At 38.4% G+C, this 23,271-nt stretch overlaps 1 protein-coding gene across 1 annotated transcript; it reads right to left on the bottom strand.

Annotated features, from left to right (window-relative positions):
• Nucleotides 1-48: 48 nt before the first annotated feature.
• Nucleotides 49-21,601, bottom strand: ralbp1 (ralA binding protein 1). The gene is made up of 10 exons (XM_065261978.1): nt 21,532-21,601; nt 11,989-12,321; nt 10,922-11,359; nt 8,844-9,193; nt 8,073-8,234; nt 7,172-7,303; nt 6,352-6,462; nt 5,574-5,695; nt 4,033-4,153; nt 49-2,033 (listed from the first exon to the last, which is right to left on the bottom strand). The coding sequence occupies exons 2-10, from the start codon at nt 12,233-12,235 to the stop codon at nt 1,731-1,733; spliced, it is 1,986 nt and encodes a 661-aa protein (XP_065118050.1). The 5' UTR covers nt 12,236-12,321; nt 21,532-21,601; the 3' UTR covers nt 49-1,730.
• Nucleotides 21,602-23,271: the final 1,670 nt, after the last annotated feature.

The raw sequence follows: 23,271 nt of genomic DNA, 5'->3' as shown, positions 1-23,271 counted from the left end.
CGTGTGCCATAGCATCTGTAACAACTGTCCCAAAATGTCAGGAATGACTGTGTGATCTCCCAAAAACATAAAATAGGTTACATAAAAATATATATTTTGCATAAAGAAAATAAAGTCTGTTTTAAATGTGCCCAAACATTCCTTACTGGATAATAATAGGCTTCATTGAAAATTTGGTAACACTTAAGACTGTATTTGTTAACATTAGTTAATGCATTAGATAACACGAACTAACAATTGTTTCCATTATATTCTGTGCACAATGAACTAATATGAACAATTATAATGCTGATAAACTATATCGCTCATGTTAGCTAATGCATTTACTAATGTCAACAAATACAACCTTATTTTAAAGTGTTACCAAAATGTGCTCTATTGTCATGAAAATAACATAAAATTAAAAAATAAAATAATAATAATTAACCTAAAACAGGCTTTATTTTCTGTATTCAAAATACGAGTGATTTTTATTTATTATTTTGCAGTAATATGACATTTCCTAGTGAGATTTGCACAGTAAAATATCAACAACTGACCTAAATGTATCACAACATCCCATTCCCCCTCAAACGTTATCATCAAAAATGTGATTCATGTGCTTCACCATATGCGTTGAAGTTGAAAAGAAAATTTGCATGAAAACGAACAAAAACGTTACCAAATTCACAACGAATGGCGATCAACTATTTATTGTTCTATAAGTGCACATCTGCACGTTTCAGTGCAGTTACAGTATAGATGTATATATTTTTATATATATTTATTGAATATTAAATAGTGAAATTTATGCTCAAACCTGATTCCTTTAAATATCCTCAGGTAAAAATACAATCTAGATGTATTACAATGTCCCAGAGCATTTTCAGATAAATTCTTCTGTGCGGTTGCACACAGTCACCTATGGCACAATGGTTTCAGAACCCAAACTTCATTTTGCAGGACTGAGTCCAGTTTGATCTTAATGTCTTTGAACTATAAGAGGAGAACGAGCTGATGAAGTGTGAAATGATTGCAATGTTTGTCTCTGAATGTCACTTTTCTGATTTACTGACCGATCCTTTTACCTGTTGAAATGCTTTAGTCACATTTAACCCCTACCGTATATTAAGTGAAATAATTAAGGTTTTGCATAAGGAAAATGAAGATACTAAATAATGCACAATTAAAATAACTTTTAAATTTTTATTAAAGTAATTTAAATGATTTATTAATTGTTTATTTTGCTTTATGGTAAATAAAGAAGCAAGTGGAATTTTTTTTTAAAAGGCAATATGTAAATCTAGACTTAATTTTCTTTATGCAAAATACAATTTCTCATTTTTTGGATTAATATGTGACCTAGACAGACTGAAATTCAACAGGTTTTAAACAAAAATCCTTAATACTATAAAAAAGGAGAACTACCCTCAAGACCTAAAGCATCCAAACACAGATCTGATTGTGCCGACATTCATTTCAGCTTAAACTTCATATACAGACGACAGATGTGTAAATGTAATGCATTAAATTCCAGTCCGACTAGAAATGGGTTTCAAACGGGCCTCCTTTCTGACATTAACATGTCACAATACCTCCTTTCGTATCCAGTCTAAAAACCTCACTTCACCTTCTGAAATGGTGGCAGCCCTCGAGTGCTGCCTTTATGCTGACCTTTAACCCATGACGAAGAAAAGCATGGATACGAATGCAGGTGAACTGATGAAGGGGTACGAAGAAGGTGAGATGCTTTACAGGTTGGCCTCCCTCTTGTCTTTGCTTGGTGACGGTTTCATAGCATCTTTTCCAGGCTTCCCATTGGCTGGAGCAGCAGCGGCCGCAGCGGTGGAATCTACGGGGACGGCAGCGGCACGTTTGATTGGCTCGTCCGCTCTGGATCGTTCTTCTGGGCTAGGCTCCGCCTGCTCGGCTGTGGGTGGGGCTGTGAGCTCCTGCTGCAGTTTGTGGCTCTGAAGTAGGCGGAGCTGAACACGCAGTTCCAATATGGCCTCTTGTTCCTCGTGGATGGCCTGATTCAGATGAGTGTTTTTATTCTGGAGAAAGAAACGAAACACACGCGTCTCTCAGAACGGGTTGCATTGATGTAATAACAGTAAAGGGTTGTTGGTCGCAGTGGAGGCTAATGACTTCTTTTTCGAGGGCGCACGATGCAAAGCTCGTCACAACATGCATTAAGCTCATACGTGTGGTTCATCATGTCAAAATTTGTGTTTGGCGCATCATGTTAACCATGTGCATTATGCGTTTTGTCAAAATAAGTGTCTGCTGCACACGCGTCTAAAGGGTTTATGATAAAAGTGAAGCTTGCGTTTGCCACATACTCGGCTAATCTCATGTCATCAAAGTTTAGTGTTAAAGGGGTCATATTATGAGATTTTTTTAAGATGTAAAATAAATATGTGGTTTCCCCAGAGTGCGTATGTGAATTTTTAGCTCACAAAACCCCACAGATCATTTATTATAGCATGTTAAAATTGCCACTTTGTAGGCCTGAGCAAAAATGTGCCGTTTTTGGGTGTGTCATTTAAAATGGAAATAAGCGGATAAATGCAAACACTGATCACCATAATGGTGGTTTGTTGTAATTGAAACTCAATTGTGCTGTCAATTATTTTTTCTCTGTTGGTTGGATAGTGCAGATTAAGGGGCGGGATTTAGTGTAATTCGCCTTGCTACCTACCTCACAAAACACGGGAAATCTGAACGACCTAATTTTTCACATGCTTGCAGAAAATGGCTTACCCAAACATTTGTTATTTTTCACGTCTTCTAGGTTGATAGAAGCACTGGGGACCAATAATAACACTTACACATGGAAAAAGTCTGATTTTCACGCTATGACCCCTTTAAGTTAGCGTCTTGCGAGTATTTTGTAAACGTGAGGGTCTCTTTTATCATAAACCGTTTCGACGCGTGTGCAGCAGGCACTTATTTTGACAAAACGCGTGATGCACATAGGTTCACATGACCCAACAAACACATGTTTTGGAATGACAAGCAACACACGACACGCCAAACACATCTCGGAAGAGAAGTCACCGGCCGCCACTGGTTTTTAGTAGGGCTGGGTGAAAAATATTATTTCTCTGATTTTAAAAGATTTTTAATTTAACTAGACAATATTGATTCGGGAAATCCCTAAATTAATTTGTGCTTTACTTCAGAAGCAGGGCTCGAAAATGAAGACCGCCAGAATGGCCCGGGGCATAATTTTCTGGTCAGTATGGCACTGTAACAAAAGTTTTTAATCTGCCCATTTTTATTATTATTTTATAATAATAAAAAACAACAACGCATAACAGATCTTAATGTTTGAGAAGTTTTGTGTGTGCACACATCCGTAGCGCGTGCCGGGACTGCTATAGCATCCTGGATTGTAATGTAAATACCATAGACATTAAAAGAAAGGTAAATACGTAAACATGTGAATGCAGCATCTGAATACAGGGAACTACATGCAAGATAATCGCCGTCATTTATAAAGAAGATCGCATGTATGAATCAAAATTCACGTTAAAAAAAAAGTGTGGAGGAAGTGACGTATGCCGTAAAGCAGTCGAATTTTTGCAGTTTTTTTTTTGTGCTCTGGTTACTACCCGAAACCCTAAGTTTTAAAGTACGAGTAAAAGCGATACAGACCCCGTCAGGCTATGGTAGACATGTCATTCAACCAATTTAAAGTCGATGTACTATCACAAGGGTCTTGAAAATGTATTATGAAGGTTGAAAAATTACATGGTGTCGCTTTAAAAGGCCAAAATTGCCAAATTGGTCGCAATACCCAGCCATAGTTATAAGACATAAAAGTTTTGGATGTGGCCTGTCACGGCATTGTCAAGACCTTTCTGATGTCTACTTTAGGTACAAAAAAAGATAATAATAATACATTTAAATCTGCAGTTGATCCAGATATTTAACAATAGCTTGATTTATTTCAATTTATTTTCTTTGTTTACCTTCAGCAGAACAAACACTAGGAGGATAATAATTGTAAAGAAAGAGACAAGACCACCTTTAATCTCATTCTCTCACCTCCAGTTCTTCATTTTGTTTCTGCAGATCTTCTAGAATCATCTGCAGTTCTTCTTCATCTTCACTCTCGCTCTCACTGTCTGATGAATATTCCTCCGTCTCACTGCGTCCCTGCTGACGGCTGAGAGAAAGAAACACAGAAATGACATTTGCATGAGATTCAGTCTGTGGAATTGTTCTGTCTGCGTAACCCACCTTCTATACATTATTTCTTTAAAGAAATAATCGCTTTTTATCTTAAAAAAAAATAATCCTAAAAGATGCCATCTGGGATTTCAATAACTGGGATCACATTTATTCAGTAGTTTTACAGCATAACATGAGTGTGTATTAGTATACCTTGTTGTTTGCTTAAAGAGCACCCATATTTTAAAATAACAATGTTATTTTGTGTATTTGATATAATACAATGTGTTTGCTTGGTTCATGGTTAAAACACATTATTTTCCACATGGCATAATTTGATTCGCTCCTGATATTCCTGTCTTCCTGAAATGCACTGATTTTGTACAAAGCTCATTGATCTGAAAAGCGCTGTCCCTGATTGGCCAGCTAATCTGTACATTGTGATTAGCCTGAATTCCTCCAACGTCAGCCGGAAATGGGACGCTCCTTACCATGTTTAAAAAATGATTCACGCACAATGCAATGCTAACAGGAGTTAACTTACAGGCTGTGAATCTGAAGCGGGATGAATTATGATAATGTCGAACTTGTCTACATCACCAATCCCAGAAGGTAAACTGTTGCCTACAATGTGTGTGTTTTTTGTAGTCCAAGAAAAGTGATTTACATTGGAGACGATTACTCACGTCATCGTTTACTTTGGGGTTTGTACCTTTTGCTTATCTTTAGCATGTCCTAATAGGAACATGTAAAGGAAATGTTAAATTATGAATCGGAAGATAAGGTATCTTATGGAGCGCTTGGACACGGAGGTTGTGACATGTGACGTGACACTTAACAAGGGGATTCCGATGAAAGTGTTAAACCTAATAAAAAATGAAAAATACAAAAATGCGTTTATGAGGATGTGCACTTTGTTTGCCACCCACCACGAAATCCGATCATAGACTTTAAAAAATATGTATGTAGTGTTTGTGACGTCCCCACAGGTTTGTACCATCACAATATAATATAATATAATTCAAATGGATGAGTTACAAAAAAACAACCCCCACAGTTGCCATTAAGGGGAAAATTGGAGACAGTCTATAGCGGCCAGTCGATGAATTGCAGTCACTTCTATACTAACTTTACAACACAAAAAATAAATAATTTATGAATGCAATAAAATGTGTATTTCTTATACTGTGGCATTGGTAACAAAGGCTTTTATATTACATGTTTTAGTGGTATTCATCAATGTATTTAATTTTACACATTTATTCGTACACTTTTAAATATAATTTGGCACTGACATTTTGATCATAATCTCACAACCCCCATGCTTTTCCATCATACATCTAAACCAAACCCTTTAATAAACCACAATCATAATTATCTAGATATTTGATTATTTTTCTTTGTGTGAATCTGACCTCTGTATATCAGCGATTTCCGCACGCAGTCGTTCGATCTCCTCTTTCTCTGTGGCGATCTGCCGGCGTAGCACCTGCTCCAAAGAAATCAACTCCTCCTGCTCTGTTAGGATTTCATTCTCCTACAGGGGGCGCCAGAGAAAGACCATTTAATACAAAGAGATTCAAATTGGACTTTTTTTAAGATGTAAAAGAAATCTTTGGTGTCCCCAGAGTACGTATGTGAAGTTTTAGCCCAACATACCCCACAGATAATTTATGATAGCATGTTAAAATTGCCACTTTGTAGGTGTGAGCAATTTTTTGGTGTGTCCTTTAAAATGCAATTACCTATTTTTTCACATGCGGTGAATGGTTCACCAAAACTTAAGATACTGGGTTGATCTTTTTTATATTTTCTAGGTTGATAGAAGCCCTGAGGACCCAATTATGGCACTTAAAATGGAAAAAATCTGATTTTCATGATATGGCTCCTTTAAGGCAGTGGTTCTTAAAATTTTTGGTTCGTGTCCCCCCTTGTGTAGGGTGAATCAATAGCAGGTTTGGCCTTACATTGATCCACATAAAAAAAATCAAAAAGTGAACCCTCACAAGCTTTTCTATAACAAAAGGTAGTGGGTACACAGATGCACTACTGTTAAAATTGTATGCAAATGGATACCCAGCCTTTCTTAACATTCACCAGGATGATTTGTTTATCTCTCATCTAGCTGTTCCAGTTCTGCCACCACAACAAAACAGCATTGAAATATGATGATGATGTTAGGCAGAGCATCACCTGCGCCAGCAGAAGATTAATAACCTCCTCTTCATTCTCACACATCTCCTCTTTTGACACGTCCTCTTTGGACAGGCTGGCGATCTCCTGTGCGATTTTAGTCTCACACTCCTGAAGATTGTGAAAGACAGAGAGGACAGTATAGCAAAATAAAATAAAAAACGTGTTTATGTAACATTATACATTTTACCAAACCTGTTAACACACACTGCTTGTGATAAACCTGAACAATTTTAATGGTCCATTTGTACGCGAGGGTCCACGCACAGTGCATGTGACGCAGTTTTCATCACGCTCTATGAGCATGCGTCAAAACCGCCGCCATCTTAGAACAGGGGTCTTGTCATAGGAAGTAGCTAGGTAAAGATGCTATCTCTGCCTGTACTTCCAATTCATGGACGATGCCGGACTTTTGTGCTGCGTATGGATGTTAGGGTTACTAGCACTATGCATTATAGTTAGAAAAAGTAAATTTTCATAAAATCAAAACTTTAAGTATTTTCTGGACTCAATGCTAAATACATGTCTGACTGTTGAAACGAACCAAAAGAAAACCAAGAAAATCGTGTTCATGACGATTTATGGTGATTTTATTTCTGATATACCATTGCCTACAATGACGCTGATGCGGGGTTCCCCTGTTTCAAGATGGCGGCTCTATTTGACGCATTCGGTGCAATGAACTGCCGTAGCCAAGGCGACATCTAGTGTATATATCTATGACGCACGACTATAACATGGGCTTTAAAACCCCATTAAACTCTGCCTAGCTCCTTCTCTCTATATGAAAAATTATGTATCAATGCCCTGCATCTCTTGCCTGTCTTTTGGCCTCACGGAGTTTGCGTTTCAAAGCCGTGACAATGCGTTGCACTTCCCAGAGTCTCTCTTCCTTAGACAGATCCTTTACACCTGCCTGCAGATCTCTGTGTAGACGGTTCAACAAGAACTCCTGCAAGAAAGAAAGATCAATCACTAATGATATTTTTCAACTGTTTCTCCAACACAGAAATTACATAAAATTCAGAACAAATTGATCAATGTTTCTTATTTCTTGTGTCGACATTTCTCCTGATTGATATATTAGTGATTTGGTAACACACATTAGCAGTATAGTTATACATATAATACAAAATATTGAAATTAAACAAATTGTAAAAAAAAAAAATTAGGGGTTTGAAATAAGAAACCTCTTAGTCAACACTGAAATTTTCCTCTAAAGTGAAAGCAGCTACAGTATAGACTCAAACTGTCATAATGAAACCACTCTCAACCCAACATAATAAAGACTGGATTCATCTCCTAATTTAAATATCACACTTGTTTCCCTGTTATGAGGTCAGATTTGCCTTTGGCACAACGGTCGAACCATCTTATGTAAAACTTAAACAAATAAAGCCGTGGTAAATACAGGTTTGAGATGCAGTCTACAGATTAAATTTTGAATCATTATCAGAGCCTGACCAGTTGCAAACCTTATTAAAGTAAAGTAATGACAAATTGGCACACTTTTTGACACAAGAGGTGTGAATGAAAACCTATACCTGCAAAAGGTCTACCTGTATTAACTTTCAAGCAAATAAATGACAATGCAAAACATTTTAATAAGATAAAATATGGGCAGCACGCATTCCAAAAAGTTTTGTGAAGTTCCCCCATTTCTTGAAGTTAAAGTGCTTGTTTTTGTGTATTGCATGTGTACAGCAAATTTTGTAACCCACCTGTCTGCGGATCTCCTCCTTAATGCTTTCTTGTGTGTCGGGTAGGGTGGGCATGGTAGCCATGTTGGACCAGCGCAGAGGATGGACAACCGGCTTAAGAACCACATCACCGAACAGCTCACGGACGTGAGTGAAAAACACATACAGCACACGGTTTCCGATCTAAATCAGAGAGACACAAGAGCATAATTTTTGTTATGATGGAGTGTGAAAAGAGTTGTCACAGTGTTATTAATAATCTATTTAAAGGTGCAGCGTGTAAATTTTAGCGGCATCAAGTGGTGAGGTTGAGAATTGCAGCAAACGGCTCAGTTCACTGCTCACCCCTCGCTTTTGAAACTAATAAAGAAGCTACAGTAGCCGTAGACAACTTAGTCGGAGACAACTTAGTAAAAAAAGTTTGTTCGTTAAGGGTTTTTGTAGAAACATGGTGGCACAAAATGGCGACATTTCCACGTAAGGGGACCCTCGATGCATGTAGATAAAAACATCTCATTCTAAGGTAATAAAAACATAACGGTTTATTATAAAATGTCTTTGTACTCCACTGATAATATAGTTTTGTATACTATTTTGCATTTCTGTCAAGAGATCCTTCTAAAAATGACACACTGCACCTTTAAATTATATTTATGGCGATTAAAGGCTAAAAATAATTTGACTATTGCATTATGACGTTATGTTGTAGATGGTACAAGAAAGGTTGAATTGAGCTCGTGTTAAAGCGAAATGTAAAATGATCAAAGGCCGAACGGTAGATTACGAGTTCACCTGTACGGTAGGATTGAGAACAATGGAGATATTCTGGATATTCATCTTGGTATCGATCTCACGGGCGATGACGTGGTCCATGTGAGTGATGAGCCAGGCCAGCAGAAGTCTGTTCCCAGCAGGCACCTCTCCCAGAAGCCTCTGAAACTCCTGCAGTTTTTCTGCTTCGCTGGGCCGCCCGCAGGCATCCTCGAAACGTGGGGCCAGATCTTTACCCAGCAGGTTATCGGGAAGCTCTCGAAGATACTGCTTCAGCAGGCTGGCCACCGTGTGGGGATCGTACTCCTCCAGACAGGGACACTCCTCACGGTCATACGATGCCTTCAGCTCATCCACCTTAGACTTCATACCTGCGGAGAAAACAGTAGATGATATTTATAAATGGTAGTTATTTCATACATGTAGTTTTTTTAAGTAATATTCCAGTTTTTATTAAAAAATTCTAATAATTTACTCACTCCCATGCATGTTATCCAAGACGTTTGTTTTTCTTTGTTCAGTCGAAAAGTAGTTACGTCTTTCGAGGACCTTAAAAGTTTACAGTTTACAAAAAAATCGAACTCATTGTTCTCTATGAGTATACGCACACCGGCGCCAACAGGTGGCGCTTGTCCGCGGTGCCTAGCTTTGACTCAGGAAGTTTCTCAAATTCCTTTCGCGCAACAGAGCGCCACTCACATCGTTTAACATTAAATAACATCATATTTGGCCCAAATCATTAACGATTAACATTGGCTGCTAGCGTATATTTTGCATTTTGAAGTAGACGCTATCTGACTAAGCTCGCACTATTTAATGTGCACTTCCGGTTTACGATACCTCTGAGTTGTCCTACACGCGACTCAGCGCGGCACTGAGCTGCGCGTCCGGTGTGTGACCTTCTAAAGGGACTTATCTAGAAAAAAGATTGCCATTTTTGCAAAAAAAGGCCTTTTAAACCAACACAACTTCTCATCTTGCACTAACCGCGTGACGTGTCGGCACAACCTCACGTATTACATGATCACGCCAAATGGTAACGCGTTAAATATGTAAAACACACAATTGTGGAGCATTTTAAACAATAAACTGACACTTTTCATAGAGATCCCATTCAGAGTGATCTTTAAAACAGACACGGACATGCAGCCGCTTGCCATAGGGCAATACTTTAGGGTTTAAAAAGTTGCGGAAGGGCGCCACCTGGTGGATAATAGCGATATTGTGGAAAGACGGAAAATCTCGTCATTGGCAGGGAAGCGTTTTCTCTTGATTGACGAGATATCTCGTCAATGGCGGCGAAAGAGTTAATGGATTACGGTATGAGACACATTAGCGCGACTCTCTCTGAAGTTTACACATCAAGACATGCTTAGTCTTTGCAGACGCGTGCAAACAGCTCGACCATGAGTGAAACCACGGAGGGGAGGGGTGGGTGATGACTGATCACCGTGAGTGAAACCCAAGCGCTAGCGCACAGATGGGAGGGGCGTGGTTGACATTCATTTTCGGCCCGAAACCGATATTGCCATTTTCGGCCGAAATTTTTGCTGACCGAAATTTCGGTGCACCCCTACTTGTAAACACTGATGCGGTAGTTTCGCATACACCATACGTGAACTTTCGATGTGATTACGTAATACGTAAGGTCACGCTGGTGCATTACACGGCTAGTGCAAGAAATTGTGGTATAAAAGTACATATTTTTTATGTTTTTGGCGAAAATTAAGATCGTCTTGTGGTTGGGATCGTTTGAGGTCCACTAAAGTCCTGAAAATGTATTCTCGACTGAACAAAGAAAGACATAAACAGCTTGCATGACATGGGGGTGGGTAAATTAACCAGATTTTTTAATGAAAGTGGAATATTCCTTTAACTGCACGGCAATGTTTTTTTTTTAACATTACAGTTCTGTATTCCCCAAACTATTCATAATTGTGTTAAAGAAAAAAAAAATTATAAAAATGAACATTGGATAAAAGTGTTAGGTATGTTCATGTTGCAACACTGTAAAAACGTGCTATAAACATTTTAAAAATCCACCACAGCATTTATGTCATGTATCAAATATACAGAAGTACAAGGAAGTAGTTGCATACCGGAGACACGATAGATGCCTTCACATTTCATGCCATAGCTCTCGATGTAGTCCAGACACTCTCTGAAAATAGCTGGAAGCTGTATCCCATCATACAGCGCTGTTCTTCTCACCGCTTCTCCTAAAGGTGCTCCAAAAATCGGCCGGAGCGTCATAGCCACCGGTTCTGTAGTAACAGGTTCGGGTTCGGTGGTGGGCTTCTTCTTCTTTTTCTTTTCTTTCCACTGTTTCACGACGTCCGCTGCCGTCAGGTCTTTAGACTTCTTGTCCTTGGCCTTTTCCTCCTTCGGACCTTTCTCCTTCACTTTGAAATCCTTCTCTTTCTTTTTGGAGAAACTGGGTTTCTTGAAGACGTGGATGCCTTTGGAACGCTTCATCTTGGACGGACTCTCTGCCTCATCGGCAGAACTGTCCTCCTGAAAAGCAGCGTATCCCTCAGCTGAGATGAGAAAAGAGCAGAGAGAAAAAAGTATTATTTACATCCTTCTTCTAAGACCTTTTGCTACCAAAAAAACATGCAATTATTAGCTTTGCAAAATCCACCCTCTGCTCCTCTCTCTTTTTCAAGGTTAGGCGAGAACGAAACGAGAATCCAGCGTGAAATGAGAGCAAGACACCGAAAACTGCTATAAAGAGGTCAGTGCACGATTTAGTGGTGTTCCCTTGTGCCTGCTTCTTTTTTTAGTGATCCAGTTCTGCGTCCTGACACCTGCTTCACCCTGAGCTGCTTCTGAACTCAAAACACTAATCAGCAGTTAACTAATCCGGTTCTGACTGTGTCTACCAGTATTCATAACCAGCTCATCCACACACCTATCAGGGGACGGGCAGGGAGTGTCCTAAAAATGTCCATCACTTCCTGTTTGCTTGCAATAGGCTGCTGCAGGTGGGCTAAATATAGGGGTAGGAAAATACAACACTCGCCCTTGTCTGCACATATGCAAAAACAACCAAAACAAATGACCACAGACCATCACACTACAAACAAGGCCTGTAAGAAACTTGGGCATTTTTGTTTTTCTGCAATGTAAGTTGCGATTTGAGAAAGCCATGAAAAGTTTCTCTTACTGCGTTTCTCTTTTTTCTTGAACTTGTTCTTCTTCTTGTTGTGCTCCTTGTCGTCATCGGACGCTGCATCTGGCGGCTCATGGTGGTGTCCGTCGTGGGGGGGTGAGGGGTCGCCCGTACGATACAAACCCGGGAACTTAATGGGGCTGATTTCTTCGGAGCTCGGGGTACGAGCCACTCCGCCAGGGTGATCGGCCCTCCTTTGCTCCGCAGGGCTACTGGTTGGTGGGAGGAAACACTCCGTCATCTCTGCGGTGCCCTGCTATTGGCTGCTTTCAGCACGCTGCCCAGGGATTGGCTGTTTGGACTTTAACAAGTCGGTTTACCATTTCACTAAAAGGGAGAAAATAAAAAGAGTTGTATATTTATTCAAGGCAAGGCAAGGCAAGGCAAGTTTATTTGTATAGCACATTTCATACAAAGAGGTCATTCAAAGTGCTTTACACAGAAATGAGAAAACAATATATAAAAAAGAAAAAGAAAAAGTAAAAATAAGATTTACACGATAAGATCACAATAAAGACAAAGATACATGAGAATTTAAAATAACAATTAAAGAAAATAAATGTGATTTTAATAAAACAGTTTAAAATGTTAAAAAGAATAAAACAGGAGTAAAAGTGACTTGAGTTAAAGGTGCAGTCAGTGTGAAGCAACACAGTGCTCATTCAGTAAATGCAGAGTTAAACAGATGTGTTTTTAATCTAGATTTAAAAGTGTTTACTGTTGAAGCACATCTGATCTCTTCTGGAAGTTGATTCCAGCTAGAGGTGGCATAAAAGCTAAATGCTGACGCACCTTGTTTTGAGTGAACCCTTGGTATTTCTAACTGACCTGATCCTAATGATCTGAGTAATCTTTTAGGTTTATATTCAGTTAGCATATCTGTCATGTATTTGGGTCCTAAGCCATGAAGTGATTTATAAACGAGTAACAATACTTTAAAATCTATTCTAAATGTAACAGGAAGCCAGTGTAAGGACCTGAGGACTGGAGTGATGTGCTCAGATTTTTTGGTTCTGGTCAGAATTCTGGCAGCAGCGTTCTGTATGAGCTGCAGCTGTCTAATGTTCTTTTTGGGGATCCCCGTAAGGAGTCCATTGCAGTAATCCACCCTGCTGGTGATGAAAGCATGAACAAGTTTCTCTAAGTCCTGTCTTGAGACAAAACATCTAATTCTGGCAATATTTCTGAGATGGTAGTAAGCTGATTTGCTTATCGCTTTCACGTGACTACTGAAATTAAGGTCAGACTCTAAAATTACACCAAGATTTCTGACTTTATTTTGTGTCTTTAGACCCCTAGAGTCAAGGTATGTGTTAACTTTGAGAGTTTCATCTTTATTTCCAAATACAATGACTTCGGTTTTGTCTTTGTTTAACTGGAGGAAGTTTTGACGCATCCAACAGTTAATTTCATCAATGCATTTACATAGAGAGTCAATGGGGCTGTAGTCATTAGGTGACAGGGCTAAGTATATCTGGGTGTCATCTGCATAGCTGTGGTAAGCAATTTGGTTCTTTTTCATTATTTGACCAAGTGGGAGCATATACAAATTAAACAGAAGCGGTGCAAGAATTGAACCCTGTGGGACTCCACATGTCATGGATGTCCACTCAGATTTATGGTTACCTATGTTCACATAGTAACCTCTTCCTTGTAGGTATGTTTTAAACCATTTGAGAACCATCCCAGAGAGCCCTACCCAGTTTTCCAGTCTATGTAAGAGTATGGTGTGATCTACTGTGTCAAAGGCAGCACTAAGATCTAGTAGCACCAGCACTGATATTTTACCTGAATCAGAGTTTAAGCGAATATCATTTATTATCTTTATGAGCACTGTCTCTGTGCTGTGATGCTGACGGAAACCAGATTGAAAGTTGTCCAGATAGCCATTTGAGTTTAAGAATTTGTTCAGCTGATTGAAAACAACCTTTTCAACGATCTTGCTTATAAACGGAAGATTTGAGATAGGTCTGTAGTTGCTAAGTATGGTTTTGTCTAGGTTACTCTTTTTTAGGAGAGGCTTAACAACTGCTGTTTTTAATGACTCTGGAAAAGTGCCTGTGATCAGAGAGGTGTTTACTATTTTTAAGAGGTCAGTTTCTAAGCAGTTAAGTACCTTTTTGAGAAAAGATGTGGGGAGAGTGTCAAGGCTGCAAGTTGATGCTTTAAGATGTTGTACTGTTTCTTCCAAGGTTTTTATATCAATTATGTCAAATTCTGAGAGAATGGCTAATTTCTGAGGTTGTTGCAATGATATCTGACTGACCACAGTACAATTTGAGGTCGTATTGATTGCCATTCTGATATTACTGATCTTCTCAGAGAAAAACTTAGCAAACTCATTGCATTTGTTGTCAGAGAGCATTTCACTAGGAACTTGATTTGGGGGGTTTGTTAGTCTCTCTACAGTAGCAAAAAGAGTGCGAGTGTGGTTTATGTTGTTATTTATAATATTGGAGAAGAAGGTCTGTCTAGCTGTGCCTAGTTCTACATTGAAAGCACGAAGACTGTCCTTATAGATGCTATAATGTACTTCAAGTTTTGTTTTCCGCCACATACGTTCAGCTTTTCTGCAAGTTCTTTTCATGTGCAGTACTGCTGTTGTGTTTCTCCAGGGTGCTCTACGTCTGCCAGTGATCACCCTGACCTTAACTGGAGCTATACCATCAATAGCATCTTTAACTTTTATGTTAAAGTTTTCAAGGAGAACATCAACAGAGTCTGCGGATATGTTTGGCAACATTGACATAGCATTCATAAATACCTCACTGGTGTTCTCATTTATGAACCTTTTTTTGATATAGACAGATCTAGCATCAGTGGCAGGACAGATCAATAAATCAAAGTAAACACAGAAATGGTCAGATAGCGCTTCATCCTTGATTACAGTGGATGAAATGTTTAGACCCTTGCTAATGAGCAGATCAAGAGTGTGTCCCCGATTGTGTGTAGGACCTTGCACGTGCTGGGTCAGATCAAAAGTGTTTAAAACATTTAACAGTTCAATCGCAGTATTGTTTTCTGAAATGTCTATATGAATATTGAAATCTCCAGCAATAACAAAATAATCAAATTCAGAGGAAATTGTTGATAAAAGTTCTGTGAATTCATCAACAAATGCTGAGGTGTATTTGGGAGGTCTATAAATAATTGTAAACAGAATGCGTGGTGTACCTTTTAGAGCAATACACAAATATTCAAAAGACTGGTAATCACCAAGTAACACTTGCTTGCATTGAAAGGCATCTTTGAATAAAGCAGCTATTCCTCCACCTCTTCTAACAGCTCTACATACACTTATAAAAGTAAAGTTGGGTGGGGCTGATTCATTGAGGACTGTAGCACTGCAGCTGTCATCTAACCAAGTTTCATTTAGAAACATAAAGTCCAGGTTGTTAGTGGTGATAAGATCATTAACTAAAAAGGATTTGTTCTTTAGTGAACGGATGTTCAGAAGTGCTAACTTAACAGTAACTGGTTTTGGCACTGTATCAATCCCAGAATGACGTAAAATAGGAAGTAGATTAGATTGAATTGCTGTGCGGTTGGAGACGGCCTTCGTCTTTCTATCACATGTCAGGACAGAGATAGGGAAAGCTAAAGGGACATCGGGCGCCCGCTTGTTCTTAAAATATTTTTGATTGTTACTGCTGACGTAGCGGGAACCCAACACACATCAGTTACCATTGCTGTTTGCAGATGAGGGCTGGTGTGATCCCTGACGTTGAGGCAGAGGTCGGAGTGCTCTCTGAGATGGAGGGGGAGGGCGGGCTGGGCCCGAAGGCTTTGGTGGTTGAGGAGCCCGCTGTTTCTTGGTTGATATTTGGGGACTCGCAGCAATAGAGTGGGAGAGCTTTGTTCCAGCAAATACCAGTTTCTCCATTTTCTCTGAAAAGCCCAGAAGTGGTGATGTTGGAGAGAGGGAGAGAGAGTGTGACGACATCAGCTGTGATTCTGGTGTTCCTGAAGGCTGGGAGGGAGTGTTATCATTCCTCTGGTCATTATCAACAGAAACGTCCTTGGGTGTTGATTCACAATCCAGCTGTAGCGAGGTCTGTGGGCAGGGCTCAGCCTGAGCTGTGTCTGTGAACAGTAGTTGTGACTGCTGAGTTTTATCCTTGTCATCTGAATGTCCATCCAGATGCTGGTGTAAAATCCTGTGGTCATTTGTGGTGAATTTAAGCTTAGTAGACGAGAAAACATATTTGTTCCTCGGGCTGGAAGAGGTCCACTGATGAAAAATTGAACTTTCAGTCTTGTAAGTGTTTCAAAAAGTTCATTGAAATCCCCCTTAAGGAGCTCAGACTGCTCTTTTCGAATATCATTCTTTCCCACATGTATGACAATCCGACTGACAGACTTATGTTTCATCAGAATGTTGCAAAGTTCCTTGTTAACATCAGAAACCGTTGCCCGAGGAAAACAGTATGTACGGGTAGCCTTGCTTTCAAAGTTTCTGATAATATTGTCACCCACTATCAGCGTGTTTGGCTCGGCTGCTGTCTGAGTGGAGCGCCGCTGCCTATATGATGTTGAGCGTCTGTTAGCTCTGTAAGCTACAGGCTGACGTGATCTGTGTCCATTAACATTTGGGGATTCTTCACCCAAACTCATTAGTGCTTCAAATCTATTTTCAAGCCGTACAGGGGGTGGTAGAATACCAATATTGGCTACTCGAGTTGTACCCATATCTGGGGTAGATGATGCTAATGCAGCAATTTGTGACACTCGTGACAGTCTAATGTCTTGAGCACTTTTGGGTCTCGCACCCTGTTTATGCCATCGGTTTGTGTCCTCAATTTCTTTAGGTTTCTCTGAGCTCACTATGACCTGTTTAAAAGCATTAGGTTCACAGGACTCACCAGCTTTATGTTGAGAAGGACCACGATGAAGCTCCGCTGTATGTTCTGGCAGGGTCGGCAGCGCCACAAGTAACTTTGTTTCGAGAACTGCAATCTTTTGTAAAAGTCTGTGGCAATTTGAGCAGCAGGTGGATTTATATCCAGAAGAAGGCATTCTTTCTTCTTTTCTTCTGTTTGAGTGTGGGCAGCTGTGTTGTCCTGTTTTAGGATTGTCAGCTGCCGGCAATAGCAGACTGCTAGACCGCTTTGACAAAATCCCCAAGTTGTTGAATGTTCCAAATATCAATATAGTTCCAGGAATTTGTAGTTTTAGTGTGAGTGCCCAATTGTTTAGTTTGAGCACTGTGCTGAACTGCTGGTAGTTGAATCAAAAGATAAAAGCGAAAAAGCAAAAGCGCAAAGCACAGAGCGCAAGTAAAAGCGTCCGAACAGTAGCGAAGCAGGAAGTCTCCGTAGGGAATTCATATTTTGGCATACAATAAATATGCCAGTAAATTCTATAAAGTGTAATTTAAAGCCTCATGTGAGATATCACAATCACCTTTACTGAAACACCTTATTATGACAAAAATAATTGTAAGATAGGGCATTCCTCTTTGTTTAAAAATATATAGGTGCACAACTTAAAAGCTGGGGTGTTTTAGAGAAGCTTCTGTTTGAAATAAGGGTCATATCAGGTCATATCTATATAGAGGATATAAATGTCTCGTACACCAAAAACTCAATATACCGCCCAGCCCTAATTCAGCCGTCCCTCATGCTGACAGTGTGTTGTGGAAACACACATGTTCCTACATCAGATAAAGACTTAACCTTGAAATAAAGGAACAGGGGTCACATATATTATGCATGCGTATATGCACATATTTGAGCAAAAAATGTATGGCAGCGTTCATAAAAAACGGTCTTTGACGTGGAAAAGTGATTAGCGTCATGTTAGGGTCTGAGCAGACGTTCACACTTTTGCTTGTCAGGTTTTTGGAAATATAAGCCATTCTTGCTGCTCAAGAATGTTTTAAACATTGACATGTGCTTTGTTATATGTCAATGACATAAATGACCCTTTAAAAAGACAATTCACTTTAATATATTGGGCCAAATCATTAAAACAATAAAAATGGTTGATAAATGTGTCTCGGCTTGACAAAGCTTTTTTCAGGATACACAAGGGAAAGTCAGGGTTTCCCGCAGCACTTTGCTGTTCGGGTGGCCCACCTAAGCTGGGAAATCCTACCACCTTAACTAGGTCGTCCAAAAAAAACGAAACAAAAAATTCGCTGCATAAAAGGCCGTCAAGTGCATCTCGGAGAATAGCGCAGACACGCTTCATATATTTTAATTTTCATCATGACGCGTACACCCTGCCCCTTTGATTGCCATGCACCCCGGCCCCGCCCACTCACCCAACCCTAGCACCTTAACTAACAACTGTTCTGCGGGAAACCCTGAAAGTTCTGAATAATAACACTGTAGAATCACATCCAAACCAACCAATGTGTCCTCAAAATTAACCTGATTTTGACATATTTACAAAACCCTTGTAACAGTTCAGATCACTACTTTTCACTAGTAGTGGACAACAACATAACTGGGTTTTTAAATCAGGTTACTGCAACTGCATAGAAATTAACTCTGGACCCCAGCCAAATTCAAACAAAGGATGATTTATTAGACAAGGGACTGGTATTAAGAACAAAAAGGGTATGTTTTTCGGTTCAAGTCTCATTATTTTCTCAGTTAGAGTGTATTTAAAGGTGCAATGTGTAGATTTTAGCAGCATCTAGTGGTGAGATTGCTAATTGCACCCCTCCCTTTCGAAGCACATAAAAAAGCTATGATAGGCATCACAGGACAAACATGTCATCGTCTGAGACAACATAGTGACAAATAGGGGTGTGCCATATCATACCGTTCACGATAATACCGGTTTAATTTTTTACATGATAAAAAACATCATATCATGATATCAATGATATAGCGACGTTTGGTGCATTTAATTATGCGATCTGATGAGTTTAAAGCTCCGTTTTACCCTGTTAGTTTCCTCAGTGAGTGCCGCGAGGCATGTGCGCACCACGTCCACTCCTGGGTCCTAAAGTACACCTGATTTCTCACAACAGCCAGACGCCTTGCTGATTTCTTCTGTGTTTATATGAAAATCTGATTTATTCACATGATTTTTATCTGAACTACCTGAGCATTTATCTCACAAACCCAAATGTGCCATGATTAATGTTAATGTTTGATGTTTATGCGAACAAAAGTGCACGTACATGTAAAATAATTTTGAAATCAAAATTTTAAATAGTTAGCTAATGACTTAGGTAACTGGGATCTGTGAAGATTACTGAAAATCTGTGGTAGTGTCATAGTGATGTAAAATTTTCATACCATTTCATCTCTAGTTTGTACTTTGTTTAAATTCAACTCATGCTGTGTGATTGCGTCACTACTTTTGCACTTTAATGCTATTTCTGACAATAGATTTACACTGTGAATTAGGTAGTCTGTCATCAATGACATCTCATTGGATGGAAATTGCCCTTCCTTTTCCATAATTTTTTATACCGTCATAAATATAATTACCGCAAAAATTCTTAAAATATAATTTTGAGTCTATTGACCACCCCTAGTGACAAAGGCGCTCTGTAGAGCAGCTTGTCTGTTTAGAGCTACTGTAGAAAAAATAATGTTGCAAAATGGTGGCTTCCATGTAAGGGTACCCGGGCTGTATGTAGATAAAAATCGCTCATTATAAGGTATTAAAAACAATTTATACCACTGGTCTGTTAAATGCTGTATTCTGATTGGCTGAGAAATGTTCCGTGGGTATGCATTAATTTCTGATAACCGCACACCTAACTTGTCAAATGTCTTAAAAATAGGCACCAAAGCAATGTTTGTGGTAACCGTGGTATACGAGGAATAATTTAATTATTTGAAATTAATGCACATCCACGGTGTAACGGCACTCCGCGATTGCACCTTGGGTGTACATTATCTTCTTATAATTCAATGGCCCGTCGTCAATTATTCCTTACATAGCTCATTCTGTAAGGTCTTTATACACCACTGAAAACATAGTTATTAAAATTACATTGCATTGCTGTCAAAAGATCCATCTAAAAATTACACTCTGCACCTTTAAAGTATAAAGCAAAAATTGCAGCGGTGTCAAACCCAAGCCCTCATTTTATGTGGTGGATGCGATGAGCAATGAGCAATGAAGGAATCACAGAGAGATCTGAGCATGTGCTCACATGCATGTGTTTTTGTTACTACATTTTTTATATTCTGTACACTCAAATAAACTTTAAATCCTCATTATTTGCCCTGGGCTTCTAAACTTTTAAAGCTAGGTATTAATTGAGTTGATATATTCATATACAGATGCAACGGGCCCTTTGAGAGCAGACATAATACTAAAGTGGCCCGCGATGAAACTGAATTTCACCCCTGCTCTAAAGAATTGGTCACACTTCAGCCTACAGGTTGTATTTTAATAATTGCATTGGCTAACATAAACAAACAATGAACAATATAGTTTCTCAGCATTAGCAAATATTAGCAAGAATTAATAAATGTCAATACAGTTATTCATTTTGGTTCATGGTGTATTAACTAACTAAGATTAATAAATCTTGCAGTGTGTCAAACTATGTGACCCTGTTTTCTACATATAATCAACCTACATAATGTAAACAAATTATATCTTTAATACCTACATTAATGAAGATGGTGTGGTTTCCCAGACAGGGATTATCTTAAAACAGGATTAGGCCTCAGTTTAATTAGGAAATATATAACTAGTTTTAACAAACATACCTAAAACATTAGTTGGGTGCATTTTGAGGCAAAACAAAGGGGACAGATCTATTTTAAGTTATGTCAGTACAAAGTTGTTTTAAGTTTGAACAGCTCTTACATTTATTTTAGTCTAGGACTAGTCTAATCCCTGTCCGGGAAACCGCCCCATAGTGTCATGACAAAGGGATTTATCTATTGATTAATCTTATTTAATATTTTCAGTTAAAATGGCAGGCTGACAAACAGCCACTCATACTATCCATGATAGAAAAATGCACATATATACATCGACACAGTATTGTGATTAAGTCTAGCATGTTACACTGCAAATAAATGTCATGTCAACTAAGTTACCCACATACAAATATACATTACACAACTATTTGGGAACTGTTACATTTATTACAGTACCCTTTCTACAATATATAAGGTTCAAACATATTCTTAGCAAAAACAGACGTATACAAATGACACAATCCTAAAGATTTTATGACTTCAATAAAAAAACAAATACATTTCTACTGACAGCAGCTGTCTCGCTGAATGGACAAACACACCCGAGACGAAATTACGGACTCTTAAAACACAATATATCAAAACGCAATATCCAGATCAACAGCATCCTGATAAAATGTTTAAGCCACAAGCCATCAAATAAAAAATACATTAATAATAACAATTAAAATATAATAATTCCGATGGAATGGATGGATAGCCTAGCATGCTAGCTAACGAAAGTCTATTCTTTTTAAGTAAAACTACCGTTTTAACAAATCAATAAGAATATATTGTATAATCAATAAAACACTAAATATGCGATCTAAAAAAAAAGGAGCAGAAATATTAATAAAACAATCACTGCACAAACCTGATGAGATGAATGTAATAGCTGTACTTCCTGTTGCTTGTTTACGTGCCGAATGACACGCGCGCATGCGCACACGCATTCTTTTGGAATCATGGGACTTGATGTTCTTTAAAATCTCTCCGCTAACAACTTACGTAAGATTTATATTATTTGCGAAATGTGGGTACGTGGGCTCAGTTTTACAGATTTAATTTAGATGAATGACAAAAAGAGTAAAATGTTAGATTAGTTGTATACACGATTATTTTCGATATTATTGTCAGTATTTTCTACGTGCATATGTGGGCAGCAGGTGTAGCTAGTGAGCAGGAGACAAACAGTGCATTCCTAAATCTGAATGAGTGATGTTTAGATTCATTCATGCCAAAATTGGGAATAAAAACACTGTTACCTTAGTAAAAAAAAAAAAAAAAAACATACAGCACCCTATTTTACTTTCTTGGTTATTTTGCCATGAAATCACACAAATGATTCAGACATTATTGCTTTGTTAAACATTTAACATTATTGCTCTCGTCAACATGTTTTATCTAAAATGAGTCTGATAAGAGTTTGAACATATTTTACTGCATGCATTATAAAATGAGGTAATAACTGATAAATTCAACTCAGTAATTACAGTTTGTTACAGATCCAACATCTGTTTATTATAAGAAGTGACATATAATCAAAACAAAACCGAAAATGTGTTTTATTAGCTAATTATGTAAATATGATATGGAGACATAATTAGAAAATATATATAAAAATTACATCAACAAGAAAAACTTTTTTTGTATTTGCAAAAAATGTATTTGCTTATAAGCCATATCATCTCACAATTAATTGAATATAGCCATGCTGAAACAGTTGCTGGTACAACTGGTTGTTTTTTATTTTATTTTTCTAACTTATCATTATTGAATTGTGATGTGTTTTATGTTACTGTGTTGTGTGGATGTTGCAGCAGTTCGCAAAAAAAAATCTCCCAAGGGAGAAAAAAAATACTACATTGACCTTGACCTTGATTATGTGGCTAATACTTTATACTAATGTCCCATTGAACTGAAAATATTTATGAGATGTGAAGGTAAATATGATTCATTTTTACACCTCTATTTGAATTTGAAAAAAAAAAATTCTGGGTTAATTTCTGGACAAACCCAACCAGATGGGTTAGAATTTTATCTGGGTTATTTCAACTCAAAATGCTGGGTTGTTTTAGCCCATTGTTGGGTCAGATATAAACATCACCGCCTGGGTTTGTCCTTTTTGACAAAAAAATAACTCTATTTATTAGAGCGTAAAAACTGGCTTCCTTAACACACACAGTACAGTAAGTCAGAAATTAATTGGAGTGAATGATTAGTTAACAATGTGGTAAGCACAACAGAAATTGTTTTACACAACCTCCCCTGACCTTCAAACATCCTCACTTCTTGATAGCAGCACACAATTTAATGCTCCAATAGCATTAGGTGATAATGTTCAGTGATACACTGCTATCTGCTTTTTCAAATTAATGGCACAGAGACAAGGACATATCATACACTGTGCAAAAGTCTTAGGCCACCACCACCAGCTTTGTTGTTTTAGCAAAGTTTTAATGGCCATTCATATTTATTTTTCATTCTTGAGCCCCTAAGGGGACATGGAGAGAAAAAATGTAATAAAGTTTACTGTCGTGTTTAGTTTTGCGTGCGCACATGAAACTATTGTGTGCGCACGTAAAAGCGAAAGTTTAATGTGCGCACGCGAAAG

This window comes from Paramisgurnus dabryanus, chromosome 6, assembly GCF_030506205.2.
Source record: "Paramisgurnus dabryanus chromosome 6, PD_genome_1.1, whole genome shotgun sequence".
Lineage (NCBI taxonomy): Eukaryota > Metazoa > Chordata > Actinopteri > Cypriniformes > Cobitidae > Paramisgurnus > Paramisgurnus dabryanus.
This window is presented reverse-complemented; position numbering and strand designations above follow the sequence as displayed.